This window comes from Miscanthus floridulus, chromosome 11 (genome assembly GCF_019320115.1).
Source record: "Miscanthus floridulus cultivar M001 chromosome 11, ASM1932011v1, whole genome shotgun sequence".
NCBI classification, from domain to species: Eukaryota; Viridiplantae; Streptophyta; class Magnoliopsida; order Poales; family Poaceae; genus Miscanthus; species Miscanthus floridulus.
In genome coordinates this window covers 49406412-49427252 of record NC_089590.1, presented here as the reverse complement: position 1 = coordinate 49427252, position 20841 = coordinate 49406412, and the positions used below count along the sequence as shown (strand labels likewise).

The window sequence follows — 20841 nt, the reverse complement described above, 5'->3', positions numbered from 1 at the left end:
TTACCAGTTGCAGTGACTGCCTTTTCCAACATGCATTCATCAACTTCATTGAACGCTCGGCTGGTGTCTGAAGAAATGCCAAGCAGGTACACCACCACCGTTCACTCTGTTTCCTCAATGAGTTCTCTTCTGTTCTATGGTGCTATCAACATCCATGAGGCCCGTCGAGCGTTCAATGCATAAATCTTTGATGGGTCCTCAATCTTGAACTCAGTGGGGACCATTGGAAGCCTTGGTACGCGTTACTTCCAGGTGATGTACATGCTATGTTTAGCGTGTTGTTTTTGCTTAGTACAGATGAAAGTGCTAAAGTCACAGTAACTACAAGAATGCAGTTTCTATATCAGTAACTATCAAGTTGGTGTGAGTCTTCACTTGTGGACGGTAACAAGGTGTTATTTGTTCGTTGTTCTCTGGACGATGATTATTATGTCTTCAAAGAGAAGCTACTCGACACCTGCTGGTTTTGCTGGCCTTGTTCGCTTCACTGAAAAGACAAGCTGAAAAGTATTGATCACTGATTTATTGTGACAGGAAAACACTATTTCTTCGCTGAAAAAGTACGGCTCATAAGACAAGCGATGCAGGCAATTGTAGGGTTCGTATCAGAGTTTGAAAGCTGTCTGGAAGTGCACCATCACACAACATCTGGCCAATTCAGAAGCAGTACCATTTGCTCAATTCTTATGCACTTTTTATTATTGACAATCTGATTGGCCTCTATAGAGTTCGGACTTGGGCTGGGTGGAACAACAAACACATGCTCCCTTGTAAGCTTCAAATACTTGTCTCCTGTCTCTTTTCCAATGAATATTCCAAGGACCGATGGCCATACTCTAGTGTACATCTAATAGACCAATCAAAACTATCCTAGTTCCTCCGAGCAAAATGTCCCACGCTGAGAGCCTTCAACCACTGTGTATCCAGAAAAATGCACACAGCAAATCGTCTCTGTTAAAAACTCCGAACCCCGATCCAATCCCGAGCCAATGTCCGATATTTGATATTTGATGCCAGGCTTCAAACACCGCACATTACCCCGCGTGGTGCGGCACGCACGCGTGGCTTCAAACGCGCTTGAACGCACACACCGTCGCGAGCAGAGATGGAAGGCTACGATCACGGAATAAAAAAAGGAAACGCACCATCAGGACGCAAGCTCCCGTTGATCCCGTCGGTTGGCCGCCTCCTCCCGGATCCGCCAGACCATGCCGGCTGTGACCGTCGTGAGCTGACCTCGACGCCCTCGGCCCCGCCTCCCCTAAAGACGGCTCAGCCCGTCTCCCTGCTCCCCAAACCGCATTCGCTCTCCTGCTCCACGCCGCACATCCCCCGAGCCGCCGCCGGGGACGGATCGGGCGCCGGGAACCACGGGGGATGACTCCGGCAGGAATGGAGGCAAGGATGAAGGCAGCGGCGGGGGTGGCGAGGATGACGATGACTACGAGGACGCGGAGTTCGGCCCGTTGCTCGGCTTCAACGTGGAGGCGGCCAAGGACGCTGGCATCTGCTGCTTCGATCTACAGGTCCTTGAATTTCTGGGAATTTGTCTGAAAGATGTGAACGTGGTTGTTTTTCCTCATTCCTTTGATGTTGATCTGCGCAGGCCGCTCCGTGGCCGCTAGGCGTGATGCTCCGCACTTTCTCGATGCTCCGCAACTCGACGCTCGCGACCCATCATTCCTCTTCAAAGTTGGCACCGAGGTGGGTGCGGTTCGTCAGTTATTTTCTCAAGTGGTCAGAAGATAGTAGTTCTGCTGTTGCTAACAATTGCGTTATGGGTTGAATGCAGATTGTGATCGACTCTTGCTGCACGACATTTGCGGAGGTGCAGAAGAGGAGAAAGGATTTTTGGGCGGAGTTTAAACTATATGTTGCTGACCTTCTTGTTAGTGCAGCAGTTGATATTGCACTTGTGGGGCTGCTGGCTCCATATGTGAGAATTGAGAAGCCATCTGCTTCAGCGGGGCTCTTTGGAAGATTCAGCAGGATGGTTGGATCTTTGCGAAGCAGGTGAAATTTCATTTTGAGTTGTTGTCTATGGAGATTTGTACCACACCATGAAAAATAATTGAATTCGAAAGTCTGTTTAACTTGTATATCACTCCCATGACCATTTTTTCATCTATGAAATTGAAATAGAATGGAGATGTTGCTAAACCAGCAATAGAGCTGTGACTTCAAAAATCTATTTATGAATGGCACTAAGATTTTAAAACCGCAGTGTTTTACAAGCACACCAGGTGTTCACGATTTAGTCTACAACGTACATGCTTCATTCTCTAGCTTCCTTTTCACTCACTCTGTTTTATTCCAAAAAATTTATATGCAGCCAACATTTGTTCTTAAGTTCAGATTTGTTTATGCAACAAAATACTTTGTTCTCATATCGGGCTATAAGCGAATAAAAAATTGTACAGATTCAAAATTGGATAAATGGTGACAACAAAGATGGAGATGAGGCCCAGGGCTATCTGCAGGTACCTCTAGCTTCTTTTTCACACTGATTTTTTCCCCAGAATTTTTACTATGCAGCTTACAATTGCTGGCAAGTTTAGATTTTTATATATGCAACAAAAGAATTTGTTCTTAGTTTGGGCTATAGGAGATTGAAAAAATTTACTGACTGAAAATTGATTAAATGGCTTGCTCTCTGCATATATGCACATGATATGTTTTTTTTGCGCATATATGCACATGATATGTTGTAGGTTGCTAGCTATTTTACCTTTGCCTACATGATATAGTGTTTAAATAAACTTGTCAGATACTCTTTAGAACATGGATGGACCTATTAACTCTTTTATTTTGGTTCTCAATGATCCTGTTTTTGGATGATTCATTTACAAGAATATGTTCTCAATATTTTTAAAACCACACAGGGTCCTTCTCATGCAAGCATTGGTGTTAATATTGCACCACCAGTTCTGGAGCAGCTATTGTAGGTCCTTGTCCCCGGACGTCACCTCTATCGACTCGTTCTTCGCTGGGACCGCTCGTAAGTGAGAGAGACTGGCGGTAGTTTTTACAAATTTTATCTTGTTTTGTATTTTACCATAGCGTTAGCACGGGCATTGAAACTCAGTATTGATTTCCAGTACATGCTAAGTGCAGAAGGATCCTCTCATACTGATATACAAGGTGTTTGATACTAAGTGTTCACTTTGGCACATGATTTTTTTAGAAGAGATTTATATTTTTGTCCTATTGTTCAATAATCCTCATGGGTAAAATAATCTTGAAGAAAGACACTCCCTGATAATTATCTGGAAGCACAAAATGGTATGTTGCTGACCTCTGTACCTCATCATGCATTATGGTGATCAATATAACAAATGAAACAAATCTTCCTGTTAAAAAATTATGGTGATCTCCAGCAGGATAGGTTCGGATCCAAAGTCCAACTGAATTAATAAGCAATTACAGAATCCAGTTCGATGAATATTCAACCTTAGAAATAAGATACCTTCCTATTTTACTCTTTCAGCTGTTCGTTTTTATGTGAATTTTAAATATATTTCATCTATGCTTTATTACTAATACATGTTGTGATGCTTAAAATCTGCTTCTTCGGGACAGTATATGTCATATTTTGGTTGTTTAATTTGCACTATTAAATGTTACCGTAGCTTTAGCACAGGCAGTATACTTGGACCATAGTCAATGTATGTTCTGCATACTCCGTATTGTTAATTGTGGTGTTACTTTTTATCTGCTTGCAATCTGTTAATATGCCAAATATGAAATGATTTACTACCAATCTGAAATTATATCTTGAGATAATACACTACTTTTTCATCCTCGACATGATGTTGGTTTTTGGTCCAGCTCCTTGTCATGATTAGTCTGACCATTGTCAAAATTCTGGTAAATTTTCTTTTTGTTCATCTACTGCAGCCTAAAACCGACTCCTTTTCAACGGACAAAGATGGATACTGTCAAAATTGCATACGAAAGCCTTCAGGATAAGGATTAAGGTGCTTTACTGCTTTGTTGATCATGTAAGCACATGCCGGGTGATTTTAGCACATGCCGGCAGTGGAGGCAATCAGAACTACTTTATTTACAAAGTAGTGGTATGTAAATTATTCTAATATTCATCAATGTTAGACATGATCCTTTTGTATCGGTCACTGATTGATGCTTACAAAATTTACAGGATGATCAATTTTCTTTTGATGTATTTTGGATGGTTCAGTTGAAAGAACAATATTTAGGCTCTGTTCGCTTCGCTAAAAAAACAAGCCGAAACACTGTTCTAGCTGATTTATTGTGAGAAAAAAACATTGTTCCGGCTGAAAAAACAAGCTGAAAAAGACAGATTATAAGAGAAGCGAACATGGCCTTATTCTTCAAATTAGAGATAAAATTATCTTTCGCTCAATGATTTGCTATTACGGTATAATTGTAGACTCATATATTTTACCGTGACAAAAATATTTGGTCAATATATAAGATATGAATCTTAATTAATTTTGTTTTGTGTTTTACCGTAGCATTAGCACGGGCATTATACTAGTATATATAAGGACGACAATTGTTAGCAGCAGGGCTGCTGGAGTAGGTAGAGACGTAGTGGGGATCGGAGATTTAGAGAAGGACAACAGTCTGAGCAGGAAGAAGAACAGCAAGGGCTGGAGAATTTTAGATGTAGGAAATGTAACATGTTTTGGTTGGAAACTTTGAATCATCATCGATGTCTATCCCTCTTTATCCAGCAGTATATATTATATATTGATCGACGTATGGGCTTGGTCCAACTCAACAATAGGCTCGCAGGCCCGACACACTGCCAATCTACTATTCATATTAGATGGCTCATGATCCTGACACAATCTGAGATATCTGATTTTGAATGGAGTTGAGTGGGTCTCGTAACTTTTCCAGGGCTCGAACAAAACATGCTCTAGTGCGCGTTTAGACCTGGCGATGCCGAGCCGCGATGGGTTGGGGGAAAAGGTAACGGACCTTAGTTATTGTCGTGGGCCGTCTGAACTTGAAACGGATTCAAAAGGGCCTTGCAACCACAAGGCAGCGCGGCCCAATTCACGATCGTGGGCCAATCGATAAGGGCAAGCTTGTAAATTCACCGTTGCTAGGGCTTGAAGCCCCCTCGTCCCCTCCTGATATAACTGCGCCCCTGACTCTACAACACCGACGACCACGCCGCCGCCAAGTTGGTTTTCCTCCGTCTGCTTCAGATTTCTACTTGCTACTCTTATTTTCTCTCTCTACTCTTGTTTCATTCATTGGAGCTTTTGTTCTGCGTTGGACGATGATGATTTGCTCATATATACCATCAAACTCTGAACAATCAAACGCTGTGTTGATTGCACAAAGCTTCCGTGAGTCTGATGCTATCTTTCTGCCTCCAATCCTCCTCCCATCTGGTTTCAATTTTTCTTCAATTTTCGTTTGTTTGTTTTCTGAATAAATTTATTTCCGAGGCAATGAATTAGAGTCTCTGATGCGCTTCTTTCAATAGCGTTTTCAGCGCTGTACGTTGCCGAGAGTGATTGGGCTAAGATTCTGGCACGAGTCGTCCTCTGTAAGCCTTGTGCATTCTACTTGCCCTTACAGTTCTTTGATGCGCTGGATTTCCCCCCTTTTCCTGTCGTTCATTACAGGTTGATTAATTTTGAGAGATTTTTTTTTTTTTTTTTTTTTTGCCCTTACGCACAATGGCTTCCCTACTTTGCTGCTCTGGCCAACGTTCGACACAGATAGTGTACATAATCAATGACTAAACGAAAGTGTAACACCCCCGTGTTTGGCTTTTACTAAATTACATGTCATTTCGTAAACATATGCATCACTCATGTCATTATGCTATTATCACTGAAACATACATATACAACGTTTCGCATATTCTGTTTGTTTCGTACTTTATTGGTTATGAATGGTGGTAGTGCAACATGTGAATGCAATATGGATTTCTCATACCTTAAACATGACAACATGGTAGTAATGTGACAAGTATAAAATAACAACAAAGTCATGAAACATGTGAAACATTGAATTGCAATATTCGGATGAATTGCTTGTTTTATGCTTTATCACATGTGATCATTAGAAATTGGATATAACAATTGTGTGAAGTGGTTGATCATGGTCTAATACACCTTAACTACACTTAGGGTAATTGTTTGGACATTGTTCATGTAGATCAAAATGACAAAAATGCCTTCAAGTGGAGGTTTGACTTGAATTGACCCTTAGAGTGCCACAGTTTGACTGATTCAAAAGTCCAACTTAGGGATTTTGCATGGTTATGCACTCTTTACCAAAGTTGGAGTTAATTTATCATGGAACAAAAGTTATTTTATGATCATCTCATGAAAATAGCTAGAACAAGCTCAAACATGGCCCACAAGTTAGAATTTCATGCTCATTTCACACTTAGAAAATATTCTATGTCATAACTCCATTTTCAGTGGATCAAGCCGACTTTGGCTTGATGTAACTGCTGATCCATGGCGAATTAGATGTTGGTCCCTGAAAAGAAGTTGTAGATGGATGGTAGGCCTACATTTTTCATGTACATAGTTTTTGCAAAGGAGCATTGGATTAGCCGTGTTGACACGTCGAATACTCGCTGTCAGTCATCATCCTCGAGCACTGAATCGCAATTTTCAGAAAAAACGTTCAGTGAACGTCATGGCCGACCGGTGCAGAAGCCTGCTCGCCGCGTGGCGTTCATGCTCGGCCGAAGCCTCCACGTCGCGCGTTCGACCTCCAAAAGAAGGCCAGCGCCTGCCCTAACGCACTCGCCTGCTCCATTGCCTCTCTCTCGCCTCCACTACGCGTAGCGCCGAGCCGCAACTAGCTTCCCCGTTTCCGACCGAGTGTCGCCGTCGTCGTGCACGCTTGCCACCGCGAAAACGCGTTGCCCAGCTCGTCAGTAGCTTCGCAATGATCTCCTCTACCTCCATCCACCCCACCGTCGGTCCAATTGAGCCTTGGTAAGGGCGAAATCGCTGTTTTCTTCCACCTGTCGCCATGGCTGACCTCACCGGAGATGGCGCTCCACGCGGCCAACCGCCACCGTGGCCTTCCCGTCCTCTCTCTCTCGTGCTAGGTCCTAGGTGCGATGTTGATACTCGTTGAGTCGCCCATTAGAGCTGCGATGCCATGGTCTTGTCGGAGCCGGCCATGCCGTGGTTGTGCGCCGCCGTGGCCGTCGCCACACCCCTCTAGCTGCGACGATAGCTTCAATAGATGGTTCCCCTAGATGCGCACTGATGAGGTGAACGCCGTAGCCCCGTCGGGTTCGTCGGAGGGGTCACCGGCGATGAGCTTCACCGCTGCCCTATTCTCCTACCCTGTATGTCTCTCTGTCGGGCGGGACCCGCGCGTCAGTCGTCGTGGCAGAGGCGGGAGCCTGGCTGGGCCGCGCCTACACCTGCTTCGCGGGCCACCATTCTTCGGGCCGGCCCATCAGTAGTTGAATTGGTTTTCTTAATTTGTTTTGTTTTATTATTTTCACAGACTGGTGTACATTTTCAAAAATATGTATCTCCTAGTTGGTAGCTTCAAATGATGTGGTTCTAATTTTGCTGAGTTCATGAGAATGTCTAGTTAATATTAAAAATATGAGTTATGCCATGTTCTGTTATGAAAATGGGAATTTCTATTTATCTCTTTTAATCATGCAAGAAATAGGGGTAATCATATCTTTTTCTAGGTAGCTCCTAATGGCATGAAATTTTTATGGTGTACTGCTCATATCATAAATAGCTTGTAGTTAAATTTTCATAAATTTTGGACACTGTGTGTAGGAGATAGAAAATTCTCTTGTTTGCATGGATGGATCTTATGTGAATTTTCATAATTTTTCTATAGATCCAGTAAGGGTAAAATTTGGTGAGTGCTATTCTTATGCTAGAATGATGCTAGAAAAAATATGAAATCTGTTGCTTGACACTTTTCATTAGGGTTTCCTAATTATGCTAGAAATAGACATGCCACCTGTTATTTTGGGTACAGCAAGTTCTGCTTGTCCAATGGCTTTGAAATTTTTATGGTAGTCTATGTGAAGCATGAGATTGCTACTGTAATTTTTGTAGATTTTTCTAAACAATTTTACTATATATTGCTTTAATCACCTAATTAACTAAATAAATTAGAAAAGGATATTAAATAATTTATTTAGAAGTTGGCACTATACTTTCTAGTGTTCCTCTGGTATGTGCAACAAGTTGGTAAACTTGGTTTGGTCAAATTATGCTTTTGCATCATCATTAAATAATTAAGTTAGTAACCCTGTCATTTCTAGATAGATTCTAGGTTTACTGGAATTCGATTTGGTTAACGTAAGAATCATGCTTTAATGTTTATAATTGATTTGTAGAGAATTTCATAAGCTTTTCAGAATGTCCTCATGCAAGTCATTTGAATTTGTAGAACTTTCGTTATGATTGAATTAAGGAACTACCCGTGTGCATATGAAACTTTAACTGTTGTTTTAAGTATGCCTTTAGTATTTCTAAGTTTTTGGTGATGTTCCTAGGTGTTAGACCTTTAACTGAAGATAAGCATCTTTATCTTAGGTTATGCAAGTTAGGTAAGTTGATCTCGTTCTTCAAGTTAAGTTAGATACACGTTTTAAAGTGATTTGAATAGAGCTATTTTACTCGGTAAACGGGTGTTCAGTGATGTTTTCGTTAAACATTTACTGTGATTCATTCATCATGAGTATCATGTCATTTCTTATACATCCATGATATTTATCTTGTGCATCGGCATGCAATAGGTGTATCGGAGGGAGTAACACTGCTGGAATTCGAGAAACCGAGCGAGCAGCAGCAGCCGACACCAGAGGTACAGGAGGTGTAGCCTTCAGGAGAAGTGCCAGACGAGGTTGCCGTTGAGTGCTCGGATCACCGTCCTTGCAACTTTGTGAAAGGCAAGTCCCGGAGCATATTAAGTCTCCTAATTTCTGAAATACAGTTACAGTATTATTGTTATATATATATTATTGCATTAAGTTTAGGTGTTGGATGCAAACATTTGCTGCATTGGTTATCCGATCCTTTTCCAGATATTGATACCTTGAATCCTATGTAGCTCAGGCTCATGTAGTGCTTAGCCCTGCTTTAACACGGTAGAAGTCAGGTGATTTCCTGTCACCTACGAGATATAGGAAGATACATATGGCACGATTGGCTATATTTGCTATCGTGGAAAAGAACTAGTCTTAATTTGAAATGAAGACCGGACGGAGGCTTGCCGGTTTGCAGTGACTCCGTCTGTGTCGATTAAGGACTGAATCTTAGAGCCTTTCCTGTTCATGTTGAACGCATGCCTCTCTCTTAGTTGGCCGGGTCTGAAGACCGACCACGAAGCCGAGTAGCTCACCTCAGGCCAGGAGTCGATAAGTATAAAGTACGTCTCGGAAGGGAGCCGTAGGCGTGAGTCCAAGGGCAGGTGATTTAAAAGTCCTGATCGTCCTGGCAGAAGGGTAATTCCTGAGAGTGCTGGCGCTGATCGAACCCACGAATTTGGTTCCTGAGTTATCCCAAAGGTGACCCACGGCTACCCTTGCTAAATATGCCAGGGTGAGAGTTAGGAATACCTTCTCAGTTGAGTTGTAATTCGATTCGAGTCGTCGTCTCTCCCGGTTAGTGAGAACTTGACAGGCTTATCTCTAAAGTAGATACACTAAATAACTTAATGGTCCGGAAATGATGATATGATGATGACAACCTTATTATACATGCTATGGTTAATATTGTTTGCTCCTAATAAGTGAGTGTTCTAGTACAGGTGCTAATCTAGTGGACAGGTAAATGATGATAACTTACTGCTAAGTTTAAATTGGTTACTATATTCATAAGCTCTTTTATGCAACTGTGTCCAGCTAGCCCACCTTATAAGCCTTGCATGACCCTTGGTGTCTTTTATTTCTAGTTTTGACGGGTAAGTCTAGCTGAGTATCTTCTTGTACTCAGGATTTATCTCCCACCTGTTGTAGATGACTAGTTCTACTTTGGTTGCTGCAAGTACTGCCTTCTCCCAGCTGGGGATGAAGACTAGACCGTTGGGCACGGTCTCTACTAGTTCTCGTACCTGATGATGCTTTTGTGGGACATGACTGACGTCTGGCAATGTATTTAAAACTATGAAATTATGTACTAAACTGTGTTGCTTCCGCAAATTCAAACTTGGTTTGTAATATTTATTTGAACTCTAATGGATGTACTCCGAATGCTACTTGTGAAATGTTGTAACGAATGATATGTTGTGTTGAGTCATTACGATCTTGGTTTATATGTCGAGAGTTGGTTGAAATCCTTCGTGATTTTCGGACTACCGGGATTATGGGAGCTTAAGTACATGAATTTGATCACTTCGATGATTATTTTTGTACTTACGTTCTTATGATTTGGTCGGTTCTGTTACATAAAGTGAATTAACTTGGAGGCCATAAATTAGAGTCTCTGATGCGCTTCTTTGAGTAGCGTCTTTAGCGCTGTACGTTGCTGAGATCCATCGGGCAAAGATTCTGTCACTTCCATCCATTTGTATGGCAAGCATTCGTTCCCGACAGTTCTAATAATGATATTGCTTCACCCGAAACAAGGGTGTTTGGATCTAGGAACTTATCCCTGTCGTTTAGATCCAGGGACTTATCCGTGTTATTTAGGACCATTCGGATTAAGGCTGGACGAAGAACTCGAAGCTCGTTAGCTCGCTCAGCTCGTGGCTGGCTCGACTCGGCTCGTTATGATAACGAGCCGAGCCGAACCAAGATTTTAGCTCGTTAGCTATAACGAGCCAACTCGAGCCAGTTCACGAGCCGCTCGCGAGCTAAACAAGCCAAACTTCCAGAAAAAAAGTATCATTTAAGGTTGTTAGATACATGAATACTATACTATTTTATTATACTTGTATATGTATTAGCACATATTAATTTTTTATTCGATTTAAGGTTGTTAGATGCATTTGTTTTGTATTATTATTATTCTCAAACTTTAGATAAATGTAAATATTATATTTTGTGTATTTTTTTATACCTGGCTCGCGAGCTTAACGAGCCAGCTCAACCTTTTAATGAGCCGAGCCGAGCTGGCTTTCTGGCTCATTAGGATAACGAGCCAAGCTAGCTCGTTATCTTAACGGGCCAGAACGAGCCAAGCCGAAACGAGCCGAGCCGGCTCGTTATCGAGCCTTAGTTCGGATACTGATTAGAAGAACTGAACGTTAAATAATTATAAAACTAATTATATAAATGGAGAATAATTTGTGGTACCAATATTAATTCTAATTAATTTATCATTAGCACATATTTACTGTAGTACTATATTATTAAATTATAAATTAGTTTTAATTTATATAATTAGTTTTGTAATTAGTTTATATTTAATATTCTAAATTAACGTCTAAACATTCGATACGACATGACAAAATGGGCCCTAAATTAAATTAACGAGATCAATCGGGCAAGATCTTAGCACTCATCCATTGCAAGAATCATGAGATTGCTTCACTCTGAATAAATTAACGAGATCAATCGGGCAAGATCTTGGCACTCATCGATCGATTTGCAAGAATCTTGGTCAAGATCTGCATATAACTTTCACAAAATTATTTTCAAATTTGGGAATGAACAAAATCACCAACTGTGTAGAAAGGGGTGTTAGCTCTTAGACAAATCTTAATAATTACATTGGTTCACTTTGAACAAATTAACTAGATCGATCGGGCAAAGATTCAGGTACTCGCTATCCATTTGCATGCTCTGTATAAGTTTCAATGAATTATTATTTCTAAATTTGGGAAAGAACAAAGTCACTGAGAAGTATTGGGAAGAAAGGGATGTCAGCTCTTAAACAAATCTTGCTTATACACATATATGGCTTGAAGATTGACCATCTCGTTGCTTGTATGAAGCCTTCAATTACAAGTCAAACAACACTTCAAATGACGATCCGATGATGCGCGTGTATGACGCCTTCAATTACAGGTCAAACAACACTTCAATTGGCCATCCGGTTATATGACGCCAACAATCATCAATCAGGTGAAGCAAAGCACGACAGTAAAAGATTGCAGTACTGTTTGAAGATAGCACAACTTGAGCAAATAATGAATAAGCATACCTAAAATTTTGACTATCAGCTTATATGACGCATTCAACTGTTCAGACATGTTGACTGCAAAATGTCGCAGGTAAAAATATCGTAGTATTTGAACAAAGGCCTTATTTAGTTCCCTTCAAAATTTCAAGTTTTTTCACTCTCTCTCCGTCACATCAATTTTTAGCCGCTTGCATGGAGTATTAAATATAGGTAAAAAAATAACTAATTACACAGTTTAGTTGGAAATCACGAGATGAATCTTTTGAGCCTAGTTGGTCCACGATTGGACAATATTTGCCAAATAAGACGAAAATGGTACTATTCATCAGGTTGAAAAAACTTTCAATCTAAACGTGGCCAAAGCAATGGTTGCGCAAAGACAAAGAACAGCAAACAGTTCTGATGACATTGGTTTATCAAGAGAACTCTATTTAAAGGAAACAAATCGACCCCCTGAGGCCACATGCATGGAATGAAATAATAATCATGCATGAAAGAAAATAATTGGCAAAGATCAAGCAAGACTCCTCTCTTCCTATGGGGGTATTAACCCCTATACCCTTACAGGTAGGCTTGGGCCGGCCCGGACCAGGGGGTCTGACCCACTAGAAGACGACGCGCGGCCCGACCAATCTGTTCGGAGTCCCGCGTAAGGAATCAAGACAGATTTAGAGATCAAGTAGGAATCCTCATCTAGCCTCTTATGGCAATTGTAACTGGTTAGGATTACTTTCAAGATCTGTAACCCTACCCCCGGACTATATAAGACGGGCAGGGGACCCCTCTAAAAAACATCTCTCATTGACATACAACAATACAATCAGACGCAGGACGTAGGTATTACGCCATCACGGTGGCCGAACCTGGATAAAATATCGTGTCTGTCTTGCGTCACCATCTTGTTTGTAGCTTACGCATCTGTCTGCCGACAATCTACTACCTTGGGCATATCACTAGGTAGACTATCGACCATATTTCGTCGACAGTGGCACGCCAGGTAGGGGGTGTGCGCACTGCTCTTCAGGCGAACAAAATGGTCATCATCCCCGGTTCTATGGCTACGCCGAACGGCCTCACGTTCACCATCGGCCAGATCACCTGGACCACTAGCTCCGACGACTTCATCGCCATGACTCCGGAGGAGGCACGGGTTCAATCCGCGTCGACCACTGCCTTCACCTGCATCGGCTACGGCTCCGACCATGGTGGATCTGGCTCCGGCCACGCCAGCATCGTCTTCAGCCACGCCGACAACCCGTCGTCTGCTTCCTCGCTACAAAGGGAGACAGATCGACAACACCGACCTGCTCGACTCCATCGATCGGGTCGGCACCAAACTTGTCCGAACCCCTAGCTCTGGTAAGTTCGATTCAAAGTCAACCTAATGGATAGGTAACTACTACCCACAACAAATCTACCCGTCCAGCTCGGGTCAGTCGTCCTGCACGACTTGGTACGGATCTCGTGGTCACATCTACTCCTGAAGGGCGCTTCGTTCGTCGCCGGTCAGCCCTCGCGACGAGTCTCTGGCTCTCCGAATACGAAGCCTCGATGGAGAAACTGTCATCCCTGCGATACCCCACGCGATAGAAAAAGAAATTGTCATCCCTGCGATCCCCGTCTGCTTTGAAGGAAACAAATCGATCACCTGAGACCACATGCATGGAAGGAAACAATAATCATGCATGAAAGAAAATAATTGGCAAAGATCAAGCAAGACGACTCAATGATGTTGACCCTTAATTTTAGTGTTTCCAGCATGCAGACCTGAAATTAAAAAGTGGTTGCTCTTTGAGAACATCAGTGGTGCCAAATAAAAGATGTGCAGGACTATACATGGTGAGACTGGTGAATCTTCTGTAATTTTCTAAACGAATATTCCCATCATTCGTATATAGACCCATTCTCCTGCGTTTCTTCGTGCTCCAATTAGCATATAATATGAAAGTATTGTTGTGTTTATCACGACTTCCAATTGACTACTCTCATTAGCATATACTTCCTCTGCCCCAAAATATAAGTCGTTATAGGATGTGTGCAGGTCAAACTTTCTCAACTTTGATTAGGTTTGTAAAAAATACGTACAACATTTCACAATCAATTGGTCGACTCCTGAGGCCACGTGCATGTAAAAATACCTGTATTATAATTGGTTAAAGTTAAAAAAAAATGACTTCTCAGGAAGCTGAGAATTAATTTTATTTTGAGACGGAGGGAGTATATGAAAGCAGTGTTGAAAATATTTTAATAATCAAGTTCGTCTCTATCTGATTGGTAAGCTTAGACATCATAATGGCATCAAAAAATTCGACTCTCATGGACACCCTCATGGATTAGTGCAAAGTATCACAATCCTACAACATACATAAATGACAACCTTAAAGGCCATTTTAGACGTTCTGGCATTAGAGTATATACGTGCAGACACATAGACATGGTGGTGCAAGTGAGCAGCCAGCATGAGTCGAGAGTTAGAGAGTGTTTGGATCCCAGGACTAAACTTTAGTCCCTGTCATATTGAATTTTTAGATATCAATTAGAAGGGACTAAACATGAGTTAATTATAAAACTAATTACATAACTTATGGCTAATTCGCTTGCCAGCGCCGTATAAAGGATGGTACGGAGATGTGGAACTTATTCGTGGATTTATTGGCGCACGAAAGAAATGGATATCGAAAATCTCTTCCTCCCGATATAAAAAATGATCTTAGCTGCATCACGGAAAGATCTACATAGTAGAGTTTGTGAGCCTGCGACGCCATGCTCTCTGTGACTGTGTAAATTTCACGAGCTTAGCTTTTTGGATTAAATATCACTTTAACGTCAGTCATATACTTTTACAGTATTGTTATCTTATCGTGCGATCCGTGTGTTTTTAGTACAAAAGTTTATCTGTCCCGTAGCAACGTACGGGCACGAACCTATTTACATATATACTCGAATCTGTGTGTACATGATTATATGAAGATGCAGTGGAACTTATTTATGGATTTATTGGCGTATGAAAGAAATGGATATCGTAGAATTCTTTCTGCAGATATAAAATAGTATCTTAGCCGTATCACGAAAAAGTCTATACAGTAGAGTTTGTGAGCATGCGACGTCGCGCTCTCCGTGATTGTGTTAATTTCACGAACTTTGCTTTTTGAATTAAATATCACTTTGACGTCGGTATTTAATTTAAGAGTATTGTTATCTTATCGTGCGATCCGTATATTTTTAGTACAAAAGATTTAGTTGTTCCGTAGCACGGGCATGCTACCTAGTGAATAAGCATATCTAAATTTATGACTATCAGCTTATATGGCACATTCATATGTTCGGACAGTACTTAAGTTTTCGCAATCCTTTTATATGATGACGCCATCTGTCTGTTCAAACAAATCTTGAATGCCAAATGTCGCTTTTAAAATTGTCTAAAATTTTGACTATCAGCTTATATGACGCATTCAACTGTCCAGACAGTTTTGGCGATCCAATTATATGACGCCCTTGGTCTGTTCAAACGAAATCTTGACTGCGAAATGTCGCACGTCGCAGGTAAAAATGCAGTAGTATTTGAAGAGGCATGTCAAAGCACAGCAAAAAAAAAAGATTTATCCAGAGAACTCTATAATGATTATATTCCATTGACTTTTTTTCTATAACAAATTATTTACACCCATTCAGTTCCTCAGAATCTCGCCCCTAGTAAAAAATCAATGGCAATTTGGCAATGGGGGAGAACTAAAGCAAAAACCATCTGCTTCTGCTTACATTTCTCCCCGCCCGACTATAATGAGTGGAAAAAATTCGCTTTCAGATCATCTCTGTCATCCGTCCATGGCTGCCAGTCGGTACTGCGAGAGACTAAATGGTGACGCTGTTGGGGACGCCACGGCAGGTGATGCCCGGCCCGGACGTGGGCGCCATGAGCTCGTACGGCAACACGCCGGCGCCGCACCGGTTGCGGCGGCCCGTGTCCGAGTTGCGCCGCTCCATCTCCTCCTCGGCGCGGCGCACCTCGTCCGCGAACTCGCGCGCGGCCGCCAGCGCGGCTGGGTCGGCCGTCCACGCCTCGTCGGGCCGCTCCCCGAGGTACTGCTCGTCGGCGGAGTGCGTGGACAGCGTGTCGATGACGGTCATGAACGTTGTGGTCTGCGTCAGGCTGGGCAGCGCCGCCAGGAAGAAGCGGTGCGGGTCGGCCACCAGGTGCGCGTACTCCGGGTCGCCCTCGGCGGGCACCAGCCGCCGCATCAGCGGCGGGCGGTTCGGGATGTAGCCGCCCAGCGGGTACTGCCCGAAGTTGAGCGCCGCGTGCTGCGCCGAGGTGAGCCACAGCAGCGTGGTGAGCAGCGACGCCAGGTCCGCGGGCGTCGACAGGCGCGGCCACCACGGCGCGTCGCGCTTGTCCGCGTGCCCCGTCTGCACCGCCTCCCTGTACCACGACTGCAGCTCGGTGTCGCCCTGCACGGACTCGTCGGACGGGTAGTACATGGCCACGTACGCGTCGCACCACCGCGTGATGACGTCCCAGAGGAGCAGCCCGTCGGTGGCGTACGGGTAGTCCTCGATCAGCAGCCGGAGACCGTGCGGCTGCGTCGGGTCCTCCACGGCCATTCCTCTGTGACAAGGGAACACCATGTCAGCACCATTGCATTGCACGAAGCATCACAACTTGCATCGCAACTTCATAGATGCTCCAGGCGATTGATCTGTGTACCTTCTGATGAGATCGGCAGGGAGGCCCTCCTGGTCGAGCCGCCAGAACTCCTGGTACGCGAACGAGCTCATCTCCATGCAGTACCGGCCAGGGGTGAAGCCGGACTCGATGACGCCGTCGCCGTTGATGAGGATCTGTCGCGCCAGCGCGTTGATCTTGAGCGTGTACCGCATGTGCGGCTTGAGCAGCTTGAAGATGGGGTGCATCGCGCTCAGCTGCCGGTGCGCCGCGATGATGAACGGCTCCATGCACGCGTGCGTCCTCAGCCTGCACAACACGCAGTGCAATGATTAGTCGAATCCCACACTTGATTTGCTCTGCATCAACTGATGATGATGGAAATGCAGAGATGCCTCCTGCAAGGCTGACAGACAGTGTCGTACTACGTACCAGTGGTTGATGAGCTGATGGACGCCGGCGTCGTTGGAGCAGACGTGCGCCTTGGCGAGCTGCCACAGCCAGTTGCTGGTGGCGTCGGCGGGCGGCGTGAACACGCGCTTGGCGCGCGCGCACCCGTCGGTCATCGGCGGCAGGCACAGCTCGATCGCGATGGGCTTGAGCGTGCCCGCGGCCGTCAGGAAGAAGAGCGTGCGCGTGCCGTAGGCCTTCCGCCCGTCCTGCGCGTTGATCCGGTCCAGGAACGGCAGGAAGATGTCGTGGTAGTCCAGCATGTACAGCCTGTTGTCCTGCAGCGCCTGCTCCACCGACATGCCGTCGAGCTGCCCGATGATGTGCTCCTCCGTGATGGCCGACTCTGGCGGGCCGTACACGGCCGGGTCGAGCTTGCTCATCGGCGGGAACGCCTGCGAGAGACACGAGGAACGAACGAACGGCAATGAGCGAGGGAGCGCTAAGCACGGCGGCGTCTTGACTCTTGACAGCAACGGCTGGGACCGTCGAGCAGTGGACGTGCATTCTCAGTGTCCGCGGCGCGTTGGGCTTGTGATTGAAATGTATACCTGAAGACGCTCGATGTTGACGGGGTTGATGCCAGCCAGGGCCTGCCTCGCGAACTCGTCGTCCCGCAGCCACGCAAACTTGTCCTCTGCCACAGGGAAGGGCGAGAAAGAAAAAAACGACAGCATGAGTACAACATTGTCGTGCCCCGTATCTTATCGCATCGAATCTCCATGGATCATGGATGGAGGTCGCTTACTCTTGATGATGTCGGGCGTGTCGTAGCGGAGGAGGCCCTCGCTGTTCTCCTGGATCTTTCGCACGAAGGGGATCTTCTGGAACAGCTGGTCCTGCAGGGTCTGCTTCAGCCGGAGGCCCTCCTTGAAGAGGTTGTCCACGTCGTGGAAGCCGGCGAAGTCGCGGATGTCCGGCGACACGGAGCTCACCAGCAGCGGCATGAAGTTGTGGAGCAGCGCCTTGAGCGCGCCCTCCGACAGCATCTCATTCTTGCCCTCCTCGAACTCCTCGTCCCGGGACACGTAGATGGGCTCCGGGTACTCCACCCTGCTCTCCGCGCGATCGTCTGCAAGCAGCAAGCGCCGTGCGTGACGAAATGTTAGCGTCGGTCGGTCAACGTCGCCCGCGATCGGGTGGTTTCGATACGAAAGCTACGCTCGACGGCGACCTCCGCCATGTCCGGACGGTCATTGTGTTACTGTCGCGGAATTTATGGCGCGGATGGTGGTGGTGACAAGAACTGCTTGAACAGTGAGAGGGAAAGAAGCGGGAGGAGGCTTGCCTGTGAAGGTCTTGGGCCGGCCCGTTCGCATCCGCCGCGGGTACGGCAGCTGCTGCTCGCCGCCGAGGATCGGGCGTGAGAACTCGGCGCCCTTGTCCGGGTTGCCGAGGTCGTTGTAGACGTCATATTCCCACACCCGGTCCGTGATCCTGCGCTCGCCGGCGTCGGCGCCCTCGCCCCTCAGGTCGCTGAGCTCCTGGCGGCGGAGCTCCTGCAGCCCCGGCGGCGTCTCGGCCGGCAGGTACGGCTTGTTGGTGAAGAAGACGCGCGGGCTGCGGTCCACGCGGGTGGGCTGCAGCCACGAGTTGCAGGTGAAGTGCGCGGGGCCGGAGGGAAAGCCCTCCACCACGATGCTCTCGATGAAGAACTCGCGCTGGTGCCGGTTGAGCACGGTGACCGCGCCCGGCTCGCCGAAGGACCCGTCGACGGTGAAGTCTGCCGTGTACACCACCCGCTCCGCCTTGACGTCCTTCTTCTCGAACCACCCCACCAGCGCCGACCGCCTGCTCTTCTTGGGGCCCCCTTTTCCTGCCACCGATTCAACGATGATTCAGTCATCAGATGAATGCCTCGCCTGGCATAATTGCGTAATTCCATTTTCGTTTCGATGCAGAGGAGATGGTAAAGACGGCAGCTTTTGGCACAAATCAAATCAAGAGAGACAGCTCCACGTGATGGTCTATTTGGAAAGAAATGATGACTCGGAGACAAAGTCCCCAGACGTCAAGGCGCACCAGCTGGAATATTCTCGCCGCGGGTTCCATGAAGGTGAAGGAGCCAGTGGAATGGAAAAGGGCGTGGAGAGAAGAAAAGGGAAAGAAATAAGGAACCAAATTGTGCTACTGCTAGTACAATACAATTCAAAGATGCAACGCAAGCGCCGGATGCGCCTTGGAATTCCATGCCGTCGCGCGGCGGCGGCGGCGGCGGCGGCGGGGGTGGTGGACGTGGAATCACGGAAGTGTTTCTTACTTGGGTCGGTCTCCGTGCTGATGAGCTCGAGGAGGACGCTGCGGCCGACCCTGTCGGCGTACGCATCCAGCTGCTCGGCGACCCGGCACTTGGCGTCCTCCTTCCGCCTCCGCCGCACGGTGACCACGGCCCGCGCGGCCACGCTCTGCGGGTGCGGCTCCGGCGGGGCCGTCCCGGCCCTCTCCGGCGGCGCCGGGGTCACCACGACCCGCTCCGCCAGCGCGCCTACCGGCGCGGTCGACCTCAGCGACGGCCTCCGCTTGTGCGCACTCCCCTCCCTTCCGACCGCCGCGAAGCAGGGCCCGCCTCGCCGCCGCTCCCCGCCCGGCAACGCGGCGGCAGGGCCCGGCAAGAAAGATCTCCCCAGCAGCTCCATCGCCGACGCCATGGGCACAACTCTAGAAACTTCCTCCCCCTCGATCGATCGATCGTAGCAGTTAAGGTTGGCGGGCGCACTGAGGAACCGAAGAAAAACAAATCCGCGGTCAAAACAGCTCGCGTTCGCGGATCGGTTCCGAGTGTTTTTTTCTTCTTTCTGGTGCTTTGGACCAGTCTTGGTTTGTGCAGTGGACGCGAGCTACCTTGCTGGCAGTGGGAGCAGCACCATTATATAGCCGCGCCGCCCGGGCGACGGTCACTCGGCCAGGGAGTACTAGTAGTAAGTAGGACTCGATGGGGCCCGCCCGAGCAGCAACCGACGTTCTTCACCTCGGCTGGGCTGGACGGAGACGGATGCGCAGGCGCAGCGATGCGGATTCCTAACGCCGGCCACACGTGTTGCATGCGTCCTATGGGGGCCGAGGCTTCGACGCAGGTGATGCGGACAACGATGCCCCGGCCCCGCCGTGTGTGGTTGCTGATTCGGACAACAGTGCCCCGTGATGCAGCGCACTGTATCAAAGATGTTGAAAGAAGAATTCCAATGTGCCCTAAGAGCCCACACACCATGTAGAGCTCAAGTAACCAAAATCTAGGACATAAAGTGCCATGTATAAGGTGGTATCGTGAATTATAAAACTAGAGACACGGTCCCTATTTAGAGCTTCCCAAAATCCCCGGCCTCCATGTCTCCCTACAATGTCCACGTAATATCAAGCCTCGGCCTCCATCGCCCTGTTCATTTGGACTTGTTTGTCTGATAAGCCATGGCTGAAAGCACTGTTGGCTGATTTGGTGTGAGAGAAAAATACTATTCGTTGGCTGAAAACAAGCCAAACAAGCCCAAACGAACAGGGCGCATGCCTCCCTACAATGTCCGGGCGTCATCAAACAGTGACGTTTTAGCATGCCAGAGACACGTGCATAAGAAGTGAATGTGCCACCTGACAAAAGGACCGAACAACTCTTACATCATGCACGGTGGTTGAGCGGGGGCAAATCTACATGTC

The 20841-nt window shown here is 46.3% G+C and overlaps 1 protein-coding gene, 1 long non-coding RNA gene and 1 pseudogene across 2 annotated transcripts; 2 read left to right on the top strand and 1 right to left on the bottom strand.

Moving 5' to 3' along the window:
* Positions 1 to 1105: 1105 nt before the first annotated feature.
* On the top strand, positions 1106 to 2017 carry LOC136491912 (protein RETICULATA-RELATED 1, chloroplastic-like; annotated as a pseudogene).
* A 3494-nt stretch (positions 2018 to 5511) lies between these two features.
* On the top strand, positions 5512 to 10168 carry LOC136492665 (uncharacterized). Its single transcript, XR_010768162.1, has 3 exons — positions 5512 to 5548; positions 8753 to 8905; positions 9974 to 10168. It is a non-coding gene; the product is annotated as an uncharacterized lncRNA (long non-coding RNA).
* Positions 10169 to 15678: 5510 nt separating this feature from the next.
* LOC136490634 (putative lipoxygenase 5) lies at positions 15679 to 20061 on the bottom strand. The gene is made up of 7 exons (XM_066486846.1): positions 19454 to 20061; positions 18482 to 19009; positions 17942 to 18265; positions 17745 to 17830; positions 17176 to 17588; positions 16786 to 17052; positions 15679 to 16686 (listed from the first exon to the last, which is right to left on the bottom strand). Exons 1-7 carry the CDS (start codon positions 19839 to 19841, stop codon positions 15933 to 15935), a joined length of 2760 nt encoding a protein of 919 aa, XP_066342943.1. The 5' UTR covers positions 19842 to 20061; the 3' UTR covers positions 15679 to 15932.
* Positions 20062 to 20841: the final 780 nt, after the last annotated feature.